The sequence below is a fragment of the Telmatherina bonti genome (genome assembly GCF_933228915.1).
Source record: "Telmatherina bonti genome assembly, chromosome: 8".
NCBI lineage: Eukaryota > Metazoa > Chordata > Actinopteri > Atheriniformes > Telmatherinidae > Telmatherina > Telmatherina bonti.
Genome location: NC_136626.1, coordinates 14,686,661 through 14,702,454, shown reverse-complemented (window position 1 = coordinate 14,702,454; position 15,794 = coordinate 14,686,661). Strand labels below are relative to the sequence as shown.

The following is a 15,794-nucleotide window of genomic DNA, read 5'->3' as shown; positions in this document are numbered from 1 at the left end:
TCCTCTCCCATGTCTTTTAGCAAACAAGTACACCTAACGCAAGATTTATTGTCACTTCTCTGCCTGTTCTGTCTGCTGTCTGGGCTGAACCAAGCATTTTTTTTTGTTCATCACTGTTTATCCAAACTGAATTCATATGGAATGACTGCTTCTGATATTTAACTGTCTGCAAAGAAGATAATTAATCAAAATACTAATTTAATTTTGATGAACCAGAAAAGCCAGTTTGGCTTCTTCTCTTCACATCAGCATCCAGGCAGGAAAACTGCTGTTAAAATTAAATTAGTTCAGCACAAAACTAGACCTTGAACTCTGAACACTGATTTCATTAGATTAAAGCTTGAACATCAAGTCACTGGTTCACTTTATGTTCTATTTTTTACTCATTTGAGACAGAATTAGAAGCAAGACAAAAGCAAGGATATTGCTATTTTCCTCTTTCTTTCTTTTTTGTCCTTTTAGCTCCTTTTCTATTTTTCCACTCCTCCCATCCGTCTCTTCAGAAGTTTTTGAAGGCCTATGTTTGCACACCAGCACATAGTCAAAGACATGACTCATTATCAGTCTCAAGCAGCAGGCAGCTTTGTAACCATGTTTGTTTGTGTTTTCCAGCATGAACACATGCATTGACTTCTTTAGCTTTGCCACATATCTTTTCAACAAAAGTGCACTGATGTATACATTTCGCCCATCTTTCCCTACACACAGATGTTAAACACAGCTCTACACAAAGCCACAGCCCCAGTCTTGAATGGAGTCAAAAATAGCACAGGGTTTGACTTGGAATCGGCTTAAGTCTTCAAAGGGAGAAATTTTTGATGCAGCAAAAGGAGTGAGAGGGAGAGATGGTGGGTAGGGGGGTGTGTGTGTGTGGGGGGGGGGGGGGGGTAGTAGCAGAGGGGTGAACATAGCAGATTCACTGGAAAAAAGGGGGCAAAAAACTTCAAAGACCCATGTTGCCATGGTAACTGTATGGTGCTTACTTTAAACTCCACCCGTACAACCTCCTGCTCAAACACACACATACATAAAGAAAAAGTATTCATAAAAATTGATGGCAGAGAGCACACAGAAGCACACTTTCTCTTTAATCACTTATTTCTCTATCAGCATCCCTGTCTCCTCTTTCATGGATGCTGCTGTTCTCCATATCCAGCAGAGATCACACTGTTGTGTTTAGTGATGGATTCTGCTGCAGCTAATTAAAAGCCAATAGGATTAGCAGTTAATGCCTCAGTTTTCCTGTGTGAAACGATCGGTTTGGTCTTATCTGGCAGTGCTGGCGTAACATTCGCAATGTTTTTCGGCATTGATGTTTTGGGCTTGCTCCCTGTAATTATTATGACATGCTATCATTTTATTGTCAGTAGATCTAAGTTGCATTTGCAATCAGATCCAGCTCCCACTCTGTCATTTCTTCTCTTTCATGATTCGCTGAAAAACAATTTTAAGTACAAGCCAAAATCTTTATCCTTTTAAGTTCAGAGAAATAACTTTATATGAACAATTTCAAATTTAATTTCAGTTCCTTTGATTTGCTTTGATGGGATTCTGTTCATGTGCTCGTGTTGTAGCTTTATCATTTGTCTGTGAATTAGTCCATTTCTGTTTCACAAAGCAATAAAGACACATTGATTATTTCCATTCATTTTAATTTTTAACACAGACAACATTTAATTCTATCCTGTACTTTACCACAGATCAGTAAATAATAGTGCCACCTGTATGTTTTCAATTAGAAAACTTTGACTTATATACAGTACCCAGTTCATAGATACAAAATGTTAAGCGTGACTTAGACCTTGTCAAAGATGATCAAAGTCATGATATACTGCTTTAGAGCAGTGTTGGTACATTTGCAACAACACCTTCAACAGAGATAGTCGTAGTGTTTCTTATTTTTATTCATGTCTTTTGTTTTTTTGTTTTTCTTTTTGTTTTTTTACTCAAATACCACCATTCCATATATTTTTTTAATTTTCGAATATACATGAGCCAGTCCTTGAAGACATGAGACATAAGCCAGTACTTGAATCTGGGCAGGCTGTATTTGGAGCTTCTATTCAACCAGCTGAACTATCCACCACCCTGAGGCATCTTTTATAAAAAAATAAATAAATAAATAAAAAAGAAAGAAATTGATGGAGAAATACAACAAAACCTAATGCTTCAACACAAAAGAACTGCCACTACCACCTAATCCAACTATGTGTGTAAGTATATTCAAGTATTGTAGTATCAGTAAATTAAGCAAACCTATTTGATTGTGTATTTGTACGAAAGGTGTTGTAGGGTATTTTAAAAAATCTTGTTCAGGATCAGCAAAAACACGACTGAACACATATTTACACTAAAAATGTTGCCAAATAAGAATAGAACTTGGTGAAAATAACCTTGCTGTTATTACTTTGTCCTCACTTTTTGACAAAGGAAAATATTCCTCTGTACTGAAGACAACATAGATGAAATGCCAGTAATGGCATGCCTTTGGAAGTCATGATGTGTTCATTCAAACAAAACAAAGAATCAAAACTTGACGAGCTTCTTAGGGATTTTGGTGCAATTGTTACATAACTCCTTCAAGCTTGAGATTTCCTTGAGTTGATTAAAAATAACATGGCTTTACTATTAATTTGTCCTGATAACGTTCTCCTCTATCAACGTAAACAAATTTACATTTGACTGTAAAACCACTTCAGTCACACAGTCTCTCCTGCCTGTGCTACACAGTAACTGAGTCTTCATGCAGGAACTTATGGCTGTGTCAAGCACTGAAACCAGGCCTATTTTCCTCCGCAGGTAAGTAACAAGACAATTAGCTGTGAATTAATCTGCTCAGTCTAGTAAATAAGTATATTTCTGTGATCATCTTTAAACTTACCCTCCAGAAAATTCCAACAAATGCATGTGTAGGAGATCCATCAGTATAACTTTTTAACACCTTTACAAGGTTGTTGCTCTTGTCTCTTGTGGTACTTCTTAACAACACACCCGTCCCACCTTCTGCTTATAAAGGGGATAAGTTCAACTTGCAGTTATTTAGATAGGAAAATATGTGTGTGAAACTTACAAATGTATTGATGACACAGTAACACAGGTTCTTCAGTTTTTTTGTCTGTGACCCCAAAACAGAGCTGTGGAGCTGCAATACTATCCTGGTCTGGTGGCCTGTCATGCGTGAAGAAGAACTTGGTTTGATTGGTCTGTCTCCACAGTTTCCTGTCTGCAGACGGGTGACTGCCCAAAAATTGTGAAGCTGAAATGTTGAAGTGACCAGTGAGTTTGCATCAGTATGGAAAAAGGAGGCTGTTAGCATGTGATATGATTTCTGTCTCACTGTGGAGAGATCAACAAGGCGCCATGGTCATCAAGGCAGAAAATCTGGTCACTTGGTTTGGATGATTCTTCTCTATAATATAATTGGTGTTTATGGTTCTAGACCGGGGTCTTGTTCAGCAGTGGTCCTATTGTAGTAGTTATTGATGAAGATGTATGCTTTATAACACACAAAGGAATCACAGTTTTCCAATCCCTCAGGAACAACTCCACACGGTTTACTCTGTTGTTTTTATTTTTGTCTCGGGCATGAAGGGAAGATGAACAATCTTTCTTAACAGGATGATAATATTGTCTAAATCAGCAAGAAAAAAATTAGAAGCAGCTGTATCTAAAATATTTCCTCCAAATGGATTGAGAATGACCCAAGACCAGCCTGGAAACAAAAAAACAGAAAGAGTTGTTTGAGGTGCAATGTAGCATGATCAGTGTCACGCATGTCATGTGGGCTTTGGCTCTGTCCTTGGTTTAGTTGTTGTTGGATTTCAGCCACAGTCTGTTCTTTAGCTTTTAGTTGTTTAGCTTTAGTTGTCTCCTTGATGTAATGTGCTGTGTTGGTTGGTTTTGACTTTTCAGTTCGAAACACCCTCATCTAGTTTTTGTTGTTGACATGCCCACCTGCCTTTCACACTCATCTCATTTGAGTCAAACATTCTCCATTTCCATGAACTGTGACAATGCAGCCTCATAAATCAATACAAATTGACTTCTATGTCAACATATATGTTTTATATTTAAGAGCAACAGCAGCTAGTTAGTTTTATTGCTTATTATTATCTGTTTCTATTTTTAGATTTGAAAAATCCAAGATTAGACAAACAAATATAAAATAGTTATATTTTAGGAGTGTATTCTGGTTTTACTGCAGTCTTTGTTCAGCAAAACTCCCTTGCTAAATCATACTTGAAAGTACACTTAGTGGTTTTTCAGGAGCATATTTAAACGCTACTTCTGGATTTGAGGCACAGTAGCTTACATGCTGTAGAAGTAAATCAATTTGTGCTTAAAATGGTAAACGTCAAGTTAGAAGATAGATATAGTCCCCATTTCCTAATATGTCAAAAATTTGCTTACGATAATCCAAATTAAGCAACGTCACAAAATAAGGCTTTTGTGAAAACAATATGTTTCTGCTTTGCCTTCGGTCTGTTATTTTGATAAAAACAAATGTACTTATGTGCAAAAATCGCAATTCCACAATTAATAATGCAGACAAAAAGGGTCATAATAGTGGTTTCACAAAGAGCACACGCTCACGGTCTTGTGAGTTGGCTACATAATAAGCAGAAAGAAAAGTCTGGAGAGTTTGTTTACAGCGCAGTCTGATGACTGGATTACTCTCCTCTGAACAGCGGGAAATATACCACAAGGAGTAATAACTAGGAGGAAACAATAAAAGTAAAAAATAATTTGTCGAAACAATTATCCATTTTTGTTTGTGTAACACTTCAAGAATTCAAAAATTTCTGGCTTTGAGTGCATTTGGAACATATTTCATTAGTGCTCAGAGCTTCCTCAAATGACTGCAGTAGTTAAAGTCATCAGTCAGTCATGGCTCCCATCAGCATTGGTGGGGATGCAACACCTGGTTATGGATCGTAATTTTCTCTCAGGGTGTTAAGGAGACAAAAAAAAAGGCACAGCTCACTTTTCTTTTACATGTTTACTGGCATTCAAAAGGAAGCTCTGTAAATGACAGCAACAATCAACAGACACTGATGCAGTTATTTGATTTAGTCTGTCTGTAAGGCAGCTGGCAGCTCTGTGTCCGTCTAGTTGTGCTGGCTGACCTCCATGGTAAAGTAAAAACTAACAAGCCAGCCTAATTACCTCAGAAAGCTGTGATTATCCAAATTAGTGATCTAATGCAGCCCAGAGGATAAAATGCAATGCAATCCCCTTAATGTTGTAGTTTATAGGCTTGACTGTGGGAGATAGCGGTAGCTACTTTTCTTAATTCTGTGCACTGACATCGAACACTTCTGGCAATGGTAAAGGATTTAATCAGGTTTTTGTTGCAGTTGCCCCCACATTTGCTAAACCAATTAATTAGTGGCACTTTTGGAGTAAAATTTTTGTGACTTTGATTGTAACAAGCTTTTTAGTGTTTGCAGAAATGCGTCAGTATGGATGTCATGGTCCGTTGGTAATGTATCATATGGTTTTGGCTTTTTTCCCCAACATGAGAAAATCCAACTGTAATGTATACTTTTCGATCACACACACACACATACCCCTCAGAACACTGATTTTATATTAATAGTTGTATATCTTCACAGGATGTTGGTTGACCACTTCCAAAAGTAACAAGTTATGTAAAGTCCCAAGCCTGTGTGTGTGTGTGTGTGTGTGTGTGTGTGTGTGTGTGTGTGTGTGTGTGTGTGTGTGTGTGTGTGTGCTCTCATCAAAAGAAGCCTCAGTCATAGTCTTTGAGGCCAGATGTGAAACTCTCCCCGTCTTGCATTAATTAAGACCTCACTGCAAGTCATTCCAAATGTAATTTAATATATTCACAAATGGAGTTCTGCACGAAGCAGCCTCAAACTCTCTTCTTCTCCCCTTTATCATCCCAAACCAGGTGGCTTTGTGAGTCTGAGCTGTAATTAAAAAAATGCAAATGGGCTAATCTTGTAAAACAAATCCTTCTGTCTCTGTTAATGAACACCCCAAACTGCTTTCTTGTGTAGTGAAATAAGTGTCTAAAACTGAACCAATAATCAAAGAGGGATGCCCATCAGGCAGCCAGTCAGGATTAACTGGTTTATAGCTACACTCAGAAATGACCCAAAAGATAACCCGAAAGTCTTTTTATATTGTCACATTTATTCTGCTGAAAAAGTTTACATTTGATCACACCGCATTAATAATACCGGTTTATGTTTTTATAAGCACTCAACATCTAAAAGAAATGTAGACGTGAAATTTAAATAATACATTCAAATTACGCTTCACTTCTTCATTAGTAATTAATTATTCAATACAAAATAAGTTAATAATTAGTAGGTACTATTTATTTTCCTGGAAACTCTTGCAAAGAATTTTGCTTATTAAATGAACCACCTTGAAATTTTTACATCATTCACCACTTTTTTAACCTATCTCTCATTATATTGTATAACTGTTTTAAAAGAAAAAGCTTTGGTTACCATTGCATATGCAAATTACTACAAATGTCAAGCATTTCCAATGTACCATGGCTCAGCTATTGCTGTCTTGTTGAACTGCAGTCCACTTAAATCCAGTTCACCTTGGTAGATTGCAGACATTGTTTTTATGCATTTCTGCTTTGATGTGTTTGGTTCTGGAAATTTAGGTTGCTGCTATGGCAATGGGTCAGGCAAATGGTATCTAAAAGCAGACTGCTGCTCACCGTTTTAAACTACAGCTGGTAAATCACTCTTCTGTTACAATTCATAAACATTTTCCATTAGTTTGTTATTTTGCTGTCTTTAATGGACAGTTATGGAAACATTTAAATAGGAGTGGCTGGGGATCAACCTATTACTCCGAGGGTCACTCAACAACCCCAGAATACTGCGTGAGCCACAGCTGACAAAATACTACAGGAGAAAGTGTTGCTAATCTAATTATCTCTTTAGTGTGTAAATATATGACAACCAAAGGCAGAGGAGCATCCCTCCTGCTGGCCCTGTCTAAAAAAAAACACTATAGGCTCCGGCTGAAAGGTGACGTGGTGGTTAGCACTGTGGCTTCACAAGAAGGTTACTGGTTTGAGCCTCAGATGTTTAAATGGCGGCCTTGTGTGTGCATTCACTCCACATACTCTGGCTTTATCTCACTGTCCAAAAACATGCATGTTAGGTTAACTGGTTATTTAAATTATCCCTAGGAGTAAATGTGAGCATGAGTGGTTGTTTTTCTCTTTGTGTGATGGCCCTGCGATGGACTGGTGACCTGTCCAGGGTACACCCTGACTCTCACCCAATCATGACTGGAATATGTTCCAGCTTCTTAATTGACTGAACAGACTTTACATTAAACTTTTTTCTTTTTTTTTAAAATCCCCTACCTAGAGTCTTGGAAATAATATATGCAATGATAAAATCATCAAAAATAATTTGTTTAGATGGTTGAAAGGGAAGAAAGATCTTAATCTTCATCCTATCATCCAACAACAACAGTCCATTGTCTTATTGTCTGAACAAGAAGGTCATATGATAGGTCTGAACCATCCCTTAGAATAGATCTGCACCTGCTGCGGCAATGAACACATGTATGTACAAGACCATTAACACATGAACACAAACAGGTGCAGAGTTCAGCATGTTTAAAAAATGAAAAAAAACAAAACCTGCAAACTCATAAACGCTTCTCTTGCTTTGATTAAGCTGACTCTGTCAGCAGCTGAAAGGAAAATAAAGATTTTTTTTTAAAGTTTTGGAATTCAAATTATTTTTTGGAATATTTGAGTGTAATCATATTATATTATTATTATATATTCCCATGCATTTTTGAGTACTTTAGACTGCTCTATGATTACAATTCTGCTTGTTGAGAGCTAAAACAGAATCCATCTGACCCCTGAAAAATATTTGTTTTGCTGGAAACTGGGGATCTATGTGGCATATGCAATTTATCTAACCTACTAAGAACCATCCTTGTGTTTTTCAACTGTTCAACAGCATCTAAAACCTGTGTAAACATCTAATGGGTTCTTCAGCCAATGGCACGAACAGATGACCCATTCAGAAGGACGCTGCAGCATGCAGGGCAATGTGTTCAACCACTGAATCAATCAGACTTTGTTTTTAATAAAAAAGAGCAATCCGTTTATATGAAGTCATCAGTAATGAAACAAAAAAGCCAAAAGTTTAAAAAGAAGAATAAGACCCATGTTAGAAGTGCTTGTCCTGAAAAACAGATAATCGGTGAAAACATCACCCACTGCTACTTGTGTCACAGTTGGGTGTTGTTAGACTTGATTTCCTTTCCCTAAAATACAAAAATACCACAGACTAAAAATATTTCTTTATTTGAGAAGAACTGAAGTTATTTTGGCTCCACTCTGAAAGAATTATAGTGGGAAGGCTTGTCTGTCTTCACTATGATCAAAACCATGACTAAACATAGCTGACTGACTAGAACATTAAATGCATATATATATTTTTTTTTAAAGAAGTCTGCCCTGCAAGTGACTCATCATGAAACAACACAGAAACTGAAACAGAACATTGACTGCTGATGCCAAATAAGTGTTGTAGAAAGAAAAGCTTCTTGAAACATATTCTCCTCCATTTGGAAGAATGGTGATATTTACTGAGAACGTTTTTAAGAGTTCAGGTGTTTTAACCAATCTTATGACACCAGAGGGAAACATTTTTAATGTTGTGGTTGTTTAAAGTGTGCCACTGATCATTCCTTTAGCTCATAATGGTTTATGGTGAGGAGGAGAAGTCAAGATTGTTAGCAAGAGTTTTATTTCTGTAATAGAAGGTATATGAAATGGTTCGGCACCACAGAAAAACTTGTTACATGATCAACAGAGCAGGAAAGAAAGAAATTAAGATGTTAAGTAATTCCAGTCATTAGTGTTGGTCATTGTTAAACAGGATGGATAAAGTTGGAAAAACAAAAAGGAAATATCCCATTTACCCCTGGTTGATAAAAATGAAAATTAAACATCCAGCACAGTGAGAGATGTTTTATATGATTACTGAAAATGTTGTCATACAAATACCTTCTTTAGACACTGATGATCATCTCATTAGTTTTATCAAGTGACGCACTTTTCTTAAATATCTATGTTTAGGTCTATTTATTTTTCAGTCTTCTCGCCTTTAGGGAAATGATGATGAATTATCCATCTTTGTCCATCTTCTTCAGCATCTTCATGTGCATGCCAGGCACCTAAACAACCTTACTCAATACTTTGATTAATTTTTTTGTTTAGCCTTTTCCATCTTCCCTGACCTCCTCTACTCCTCACAACCTCACCATTCTGCTCTCTTTCCTCTCATTCATATGCATAAATTACACTTCTCTTCCCTACAATCGTTGCTTTTCTCCCCAGACATGCCTCCAACCCTACGCTCTCGTCATTCAGCTCCCTCAGATGACCATTCTGATTGTGTTTAATATAGTGACTTAATTCCGTATTAACAAGAGAAAATGTAAAAGTTGTTTTTTTAATTAGCCTATTGAATAATTTTATCATAAATTTAAATTCAATCAATCAATCAATCAATCAATAATTCAATCAATATAAATTTAAAAAAATAAAAATAAAAAAAAATAAAAGAACCTGACTTTTTGTGCCTGAATGTAATGCTGGTTAACTGGGAAATCTCCAAAAAGTTACACAAAGCCATGAGATGGCTGAGGATATGCCAGTTGTGCAGCTGCAAATCAAATACACTCTGCAATCCAATGAAGTGGAGACAGACTGAAAGACAGAGAGAACACTGATTAAAGGTCAGCTGTTTAATGGGCTGGAGTGCTGTTAAACTTCAAAGCCTCGCATCATCTGCCCCCAATACAAGATTCTGTAATGAGGGAACTATCTGCCATGCATCTTTATTTTGCAGTCATCAATCAAAATGGGAAATGCCAAAATCCATCTAATCTTTGCTGCTCTTGAAGCTGCTTTGAAAACAAGAACTGGATTCATACAGGAATGGCGGGTTGCAGGTCACAGTAACACAACTTTTACCTTTTTTTTTTTTTTTTTTTTTTTAAATTAAAGGTGTCCCCTTTTCTACCACATTTTTATGTTGAGTTTTTTTTTCATATCCATAGTGAGACCCCAGACTGGCTGGTTTTGGCTCTGTGAATGCCCTTGGAGGTACAAATGGGACTTTTGGGCTTTTCACGAAGATGTTACTTTAAAAAAAAAAAAAAAAATAAAATCCTGGCTGTCTTATAAAGTACAGCTCCCCTGGACATAGACAAGTAAAAGGCCTTCCATTTGTCCCACAAATGGGGCAGACACACAGACTGCAGGAGACATAAAATTACCACAGACCATGCAAATATGATCTATGATTGTTTTGTATCTCCAGCTGTATATTTTACATTATTTAACCCATTGTGGACAATTAGCATTTTATTGGTGCTTTATTGTTCATTTTTATACATTTGTATCCCCTTTTGATCTTTCGTTAACATTGTTTTTGAGGTCATTTTGTAGCTTGATTTGGTAAGTTCTGTTACTTAAATTGTGTTGTTAGATTTTTTTGTCTCATTTAAGCTATTAATCTTCTTTGTAGTCATTCGGCATGTTTCTATTTATAATTTATTTCTCTGAGCACCAGTTTACATATAACTTAAGGCTTTGTGTCACATTTAGGAACATTTGCAGGTTTTAAGTGTAGTTGTTACATATAATCAACTTGTACCACATTGCAAATAAAATTGTTGTAGTTTTGAATTACCGTAAACCATCCTATATATTTTGTGGACGTTTTGTATCAGTTGTTGCTTCGTGAGTACTAATTAGTTCTTCAACCTCTTTTACCTCACATCTGACATAAAGTCAATTCATTTAAGTCTGTTTTCCTTTGTGTAATAGTTTCAGTATTACATTTGTAGAGTGAGACCAAATGTATTTTTTACAAAAGATTCTTGATATCAAGAGCCCCTTTCCAAAGACTGTTCCTAATTTTAAAAAAGTAATCAAATAATTAAGCAGCTTCCACTCTGACCTTCAAGGGAGAAGAGGAGTAATATCACGAAGAATATAGTATATGTTTATGTTTTATTTTTTTTATTTATTTATTTTTTTTAAAAGAGAGAAAAAGTGGAGCTATTTTTGATTGTCCTGGCATGTGGTCAGGGTGATGGTGGGATGTTCGTGGTGGCTTGGAAATTGAGTGGTTAGGACATCGTAGTCACATATCGAAGGGAAATATGTTTTGTTTTGTTTTTTTAATTATTTGTTCGATTACGAAAGAAAAGAAAAGAAAAGAAAAGAAATGAAAAAAGAAAAGAAAATGAAATTAAATGAAAATGAAAAGGAAAAGAAAACAGTCAACCCTGCCTTATATGTTGTTTTTCCCAGTTACAGTGAAGGCATCACAAGAGCCTGATCCATTGATCGGCAGATCCAGGCGCCGGTAGGGCTCCTCGCCGTTTCCACGCCTCCCTCCCACTTTCACCCCCATTGTGGTGAATCTCCGGCTCGCACTCACTTTGCCAGACTTCTAGGAGTTGAACCGAAGAGGCAACGCCGACAGCGTTGGGGGAGAGAAAAGAAAAAAAACCCCCAAACCCTCTTTCCCGCATGGATCTGTTTCCTTCTCTTCAGGTAGTTCCAGCAGCGGCGATGATTTGCATTGCTGGACATTTTGGAGACTCGTACCAGAGAGAGAGCACACACGTACTCTCCGCCGCAAAGTTGTAAAAGTAGTTCCCTTGAAGTTCTTGTTTTTTCCGCCACCAGCTTGGACTTCGTCTTTTTCTCAGCCTTTAAACCTACTGCCATCATGGCGAGACGGACTGCGGAGAAGCCTCTGGTTTTCACGCCGACTGCGCGCGCTGCTTTCCGGGATAAACATCTCCGCTTTCACGGGGTCTCGCTGGCTTCCCCATTGAACCTCGTTTTAATCTATTCGGTTCTTTCTTGTGGATATTGCGGAGCAGAGACGGAGTTTTCAATCCTGGAAGAGGCGCAAGTTTTGGCGGAGCAAATGAAAAAACTGTCTGCTCAGGAGCTGGGAGTCTTCACTATGCAGGTAAAAAAAAAAAAAAAAAAAGACTTAATAAATATTTAAATTGTGTCTTTAGTAAAACTGGGGGTAGTGGTTGTGGCACATGAAGTTGGAGTTTATTTTAAGATCCCATCTGAAAGTGACAAACAAGCTCGTAAACCAAAAATCCTGTCATTATAACAAGCAGAAACTTTGTCGGTACAAATGATCAGTGTTGTGAAACAACGAGCTCTTGTTTTGCTTTGCTTAGTGTTGCAGTAAAACTACAGGCGCTTTGAAGTTGGGATGCATTAATCTAGGACATCAACACGCTTGAGGTTTGCTGCTTTGGACGAGCAGAGAATTTATCTTTATCTGATAGTCGCATTGCTTATTGAAGGCACCTTATCAGATATCTCAACACGTTCTGTGTTGTTTGCAGAAAAGCAGACAGAGATCAATGTGGAGGACATGATCAGACTAAAATATGAATGTCCCCTGTCCTCATGGTCTGCATGGGCTGGATGTTACGGAATGCTGAGTGTCTTTAGCTCATATGATCCTCATGCTGATGATGCAAAAGACAGAGGATTATAAGTCAGTTTCAAATGCAGCAATTTTATCATTCAACCCCCACCCCACCCATACGTGATCAGATTTTCCCAGCATGCCATGTGTAGACTCATGCTTTCGTAACATTAGTTAAATCACAACATATTACAACATTGGCTTTTTTCCCCTAAGTGATTTATCTTTATGATTATACATGCAAACTGCATAAAATCTTAATCCAAATGTTCCCAGAACTTGTGAATATTCAATTTTAGAAGTGTGTTGAAAAACGAGAGGCAGGTGGATCTATTTATGGGAAGTTTTGTTATAAAAAAAAAAAAAAGTCAGAGAAGATCAGTAAATTTTTGTGTTTTTATTGTGATCCCTCCCTGACTGTTTTGTGTTTTCACAATCTGCTGGATATATATTGTTGCACAGCGTTCACTTAGTCTTATGTTGATGAGCACTTTTCATACTTTCTTGATGAAATACCTTCTAAGTGTGAAAACAACTGGGAGCTTTATCAGGAAGACTCGTGTTGAATGAGTGGAAGTAGGTTATATGAACACATTTAAATTCATTCTCTGCCATGTCCATCCAGGCAGGGCTGTATTGAGTCACCAAATGGCAGGGGGTGCAGTAACGGCGGGTGCAGGGGATTTGAGAGAGGGGTGTTTTGCACTTCAGAGGCAGAGGAGCTCACAGGCCCTGAACACAGAGGCAAGGCAGCAGGGGGCCCCAGGCCCCAAATGGTGTTTCATCTTCTCTGCCTCCACACTGAGCTGCCTTCATCCCAGCACTGGGAGTCAGCTTTGAGGGTTTCCTCTGATCCCACCGGATCCGCTCTTGTCACTGCCCGTCCCTCTCTAAGCCCCACTTTGTGTGTTTCTGGTTGTCTTGTTTCTGCTCTCGTTATCTCTGCATTATTCTTTCTCTGTCTATTTTTTCCTTGTTTTGCAAATTTTCTCTCGAATGAGAATAAAATGCCTTGTCAAGTACAAACATGTAACTAACTTGAAATAATTTCTTTTTTTTTTTCTGTCATGCTTAAATTTTCATGGCTAATTTTAAATTCATGTGATAGTGCAGCACTGGACATCACTCTGTTGCATTGTCTGAATGCTCCGCTCTGATGTCATGTTGTTGTACAAGCTGCGAGAATCTGCCTTGGCGTGAAGCTGATGTGAATATTATGGAAGCAATAGATTTGGATGGGTCTGAATGGTTTCCGCAAATACCAGAGATAGCCATCCAGTAAAAACACTCTGCATCCAAGCATGAAAACAAAGTTCAGGAATCTGTTAGCCACGCTGGCTGTGCGGACATCTGCTGTGGAGCTTGCCTGAATACTGACTTGAGACATGCAAAAGCTGAATCCTTTGGGCTCTTTCATATTTTCATGTTTCTTTCCGTTGTGTTGTACAGGAGGCTTATTTCTCCGCTTTTCGTGACTTTTTGTTGTTGCCCTGGAAGTGTTTATCTGAAAACTGACTCTGTTATCACATTGTGATACAGCCCTGAAATCTTACATCAAGGAGCAGTGTGTGAGAAAGCAAATGCTCGTATCAGTCAGATTTAACATGGTTAGTGCTTTGTTCTGCCGGCTCTTCATTGGGAAGAATGTGTAATGTCAGATTGATGATTCTCACTAAGAGATTGGTGATGTCATTGTCATGCAGCTTGGGTAAAACTACCAGAATAATGAGGAAAAAGGGTCTTTTTTGCCAGTAGAAATGTCTAAAACTATAAGAAGCTATTATCTCTGAGGATTGATACCACAATTGTCCAAGCCATGAGACTCTGGTGTTTAATGCCAAATTTCTGACAGACCTTGTGACTGCAGCATACTAATAACATCATGTCTTCCTCTTGTGTGGTCTAAGCTTCAACTTAACCAAATCTCCAGTTGTGACTAGTCATTGTTTTGCTTCATTTGGCTGATTTCAGGTGGATTATATCCTGACATGGTCTACATGTATTTGCTCAGTGATATTCCAACCTTCCATTGACTCTAAGTCAGACAATATTCGGATTATAGCATTAACATGAGTCACTTTTTGGATGTTGCATTCATATTTACACAATGAGTAACAGCCACATTATGTGAATGTTTCCTCCTTTAAGTCAAATATGTCATCCTTTTACCTGTAGCCATTCTCTTCTGCATCAGCTCCAGTCTTGTGACAAAAATGACCAACCTCATCTGTCAAAACAGACTCACAACAAGTTAAAAGTTTCTTCAAAAAGAAGATCAGAGTTGCTTGTAAAAAGCTGAACTGGCAACCGTGAAAGTGAATAAGGCACGTGTTGCCAGATGCAATGATGCATATGTATATATGTACACATGTGTACGTCTGGCTTCTTTAGGGCTTAATTTGGTTCGCCTGAAAAGGAATTTATTTGGAATAAAGTGATTGGAAAAAACTGTCGGCAACATCTTAGTCAGATTAATTTGGGTCAGTTTTGTAACATAACTGCACTTGTAAGAGAATTTCTTTGCTTTTTTTAGACAGTGAGCTATTAGCAAGCATAGCTCACATGGTTTTGTTTGGATCAGGTCTGAGGGTTTTACCGTGAAAGAGAGAATCCCAGCCTCTTCATTTAAAATGTAATTGTAGTCATTTCCACTCCACCCCTCATTCTCTGGCAGATGTGTAATTTGAAGCTTTCCTGTCACTACTCCTGAGTCACTGGCTCTGCCTTGTTTAGTCTGTCATTGAGTTACTCAGGGGACATGAGTTGACACTTTGCCTACGCTGATGATTTTTTTTCCCAGTCATGTTGAAATACTTATCTCCAGGGAAGTGTTCTTTTGTTTGTCAGACATTTTCCCGCTGCAGTTGTCTACAGTTGCTTTCAGTCTGATCACTGATTAATGTAAAGTTGGCCTGGGACACATCAGCCTCTAATTAGTGTCTTAATGGAAAAAAACAGAATTTATTGGGCACTGCAGTGATATTTATTGTTGTGGTCTTAGAGTAGTTGATTTATTTATTTCTATTTTATTTCATTTCAGCACAGGACTGGAACATTTATTTGTTTAGCTGATGATTTAGATGAAGTTTTCAGGTCTTTCTAGAGATTTTTATTATTATTTTTATTTTATTGTAAGTGACAAGCGTTAATCTAGCAAGGTTTTTTAAGGTGCTACTTTTAGAGACCGACATGACAACTTGTTTTCTTTACTCAGTGGGCAGCGGGTGATGCTGCAGGTCTTTCCCTGTCAAAAAGCACCCACAGGAAGCTTGATCCTTTGTGAAG

At 37.7% G+C, this 15,794-nt stretch overlaps 1 protein-coding gene across 1 annotated transcript in view; it reads left to right on the top strand.

The window, feature by feature from the left end:
• Nucleotides 1–11,777: 11,777 nt before the first annotated feature.
• The window catches only part of cachd1 (cache domain containing 1), a gene marked incomplete at its 5' end in the record, with an annotated part of 86,791 nt that continues 82,774 nt past the window's right edge, over nt 11,778–15,794 (top strand). The window contains one exon of the mRNA XM_079245309.1: nt 11,778–12,026. Within this exon, the coding sequence (XP_079101435.1) occupies nt 11,778–12,026 (249 nt within the window). The remainder of the gene's footprint in view (nt 12,027–15,794) is intronic.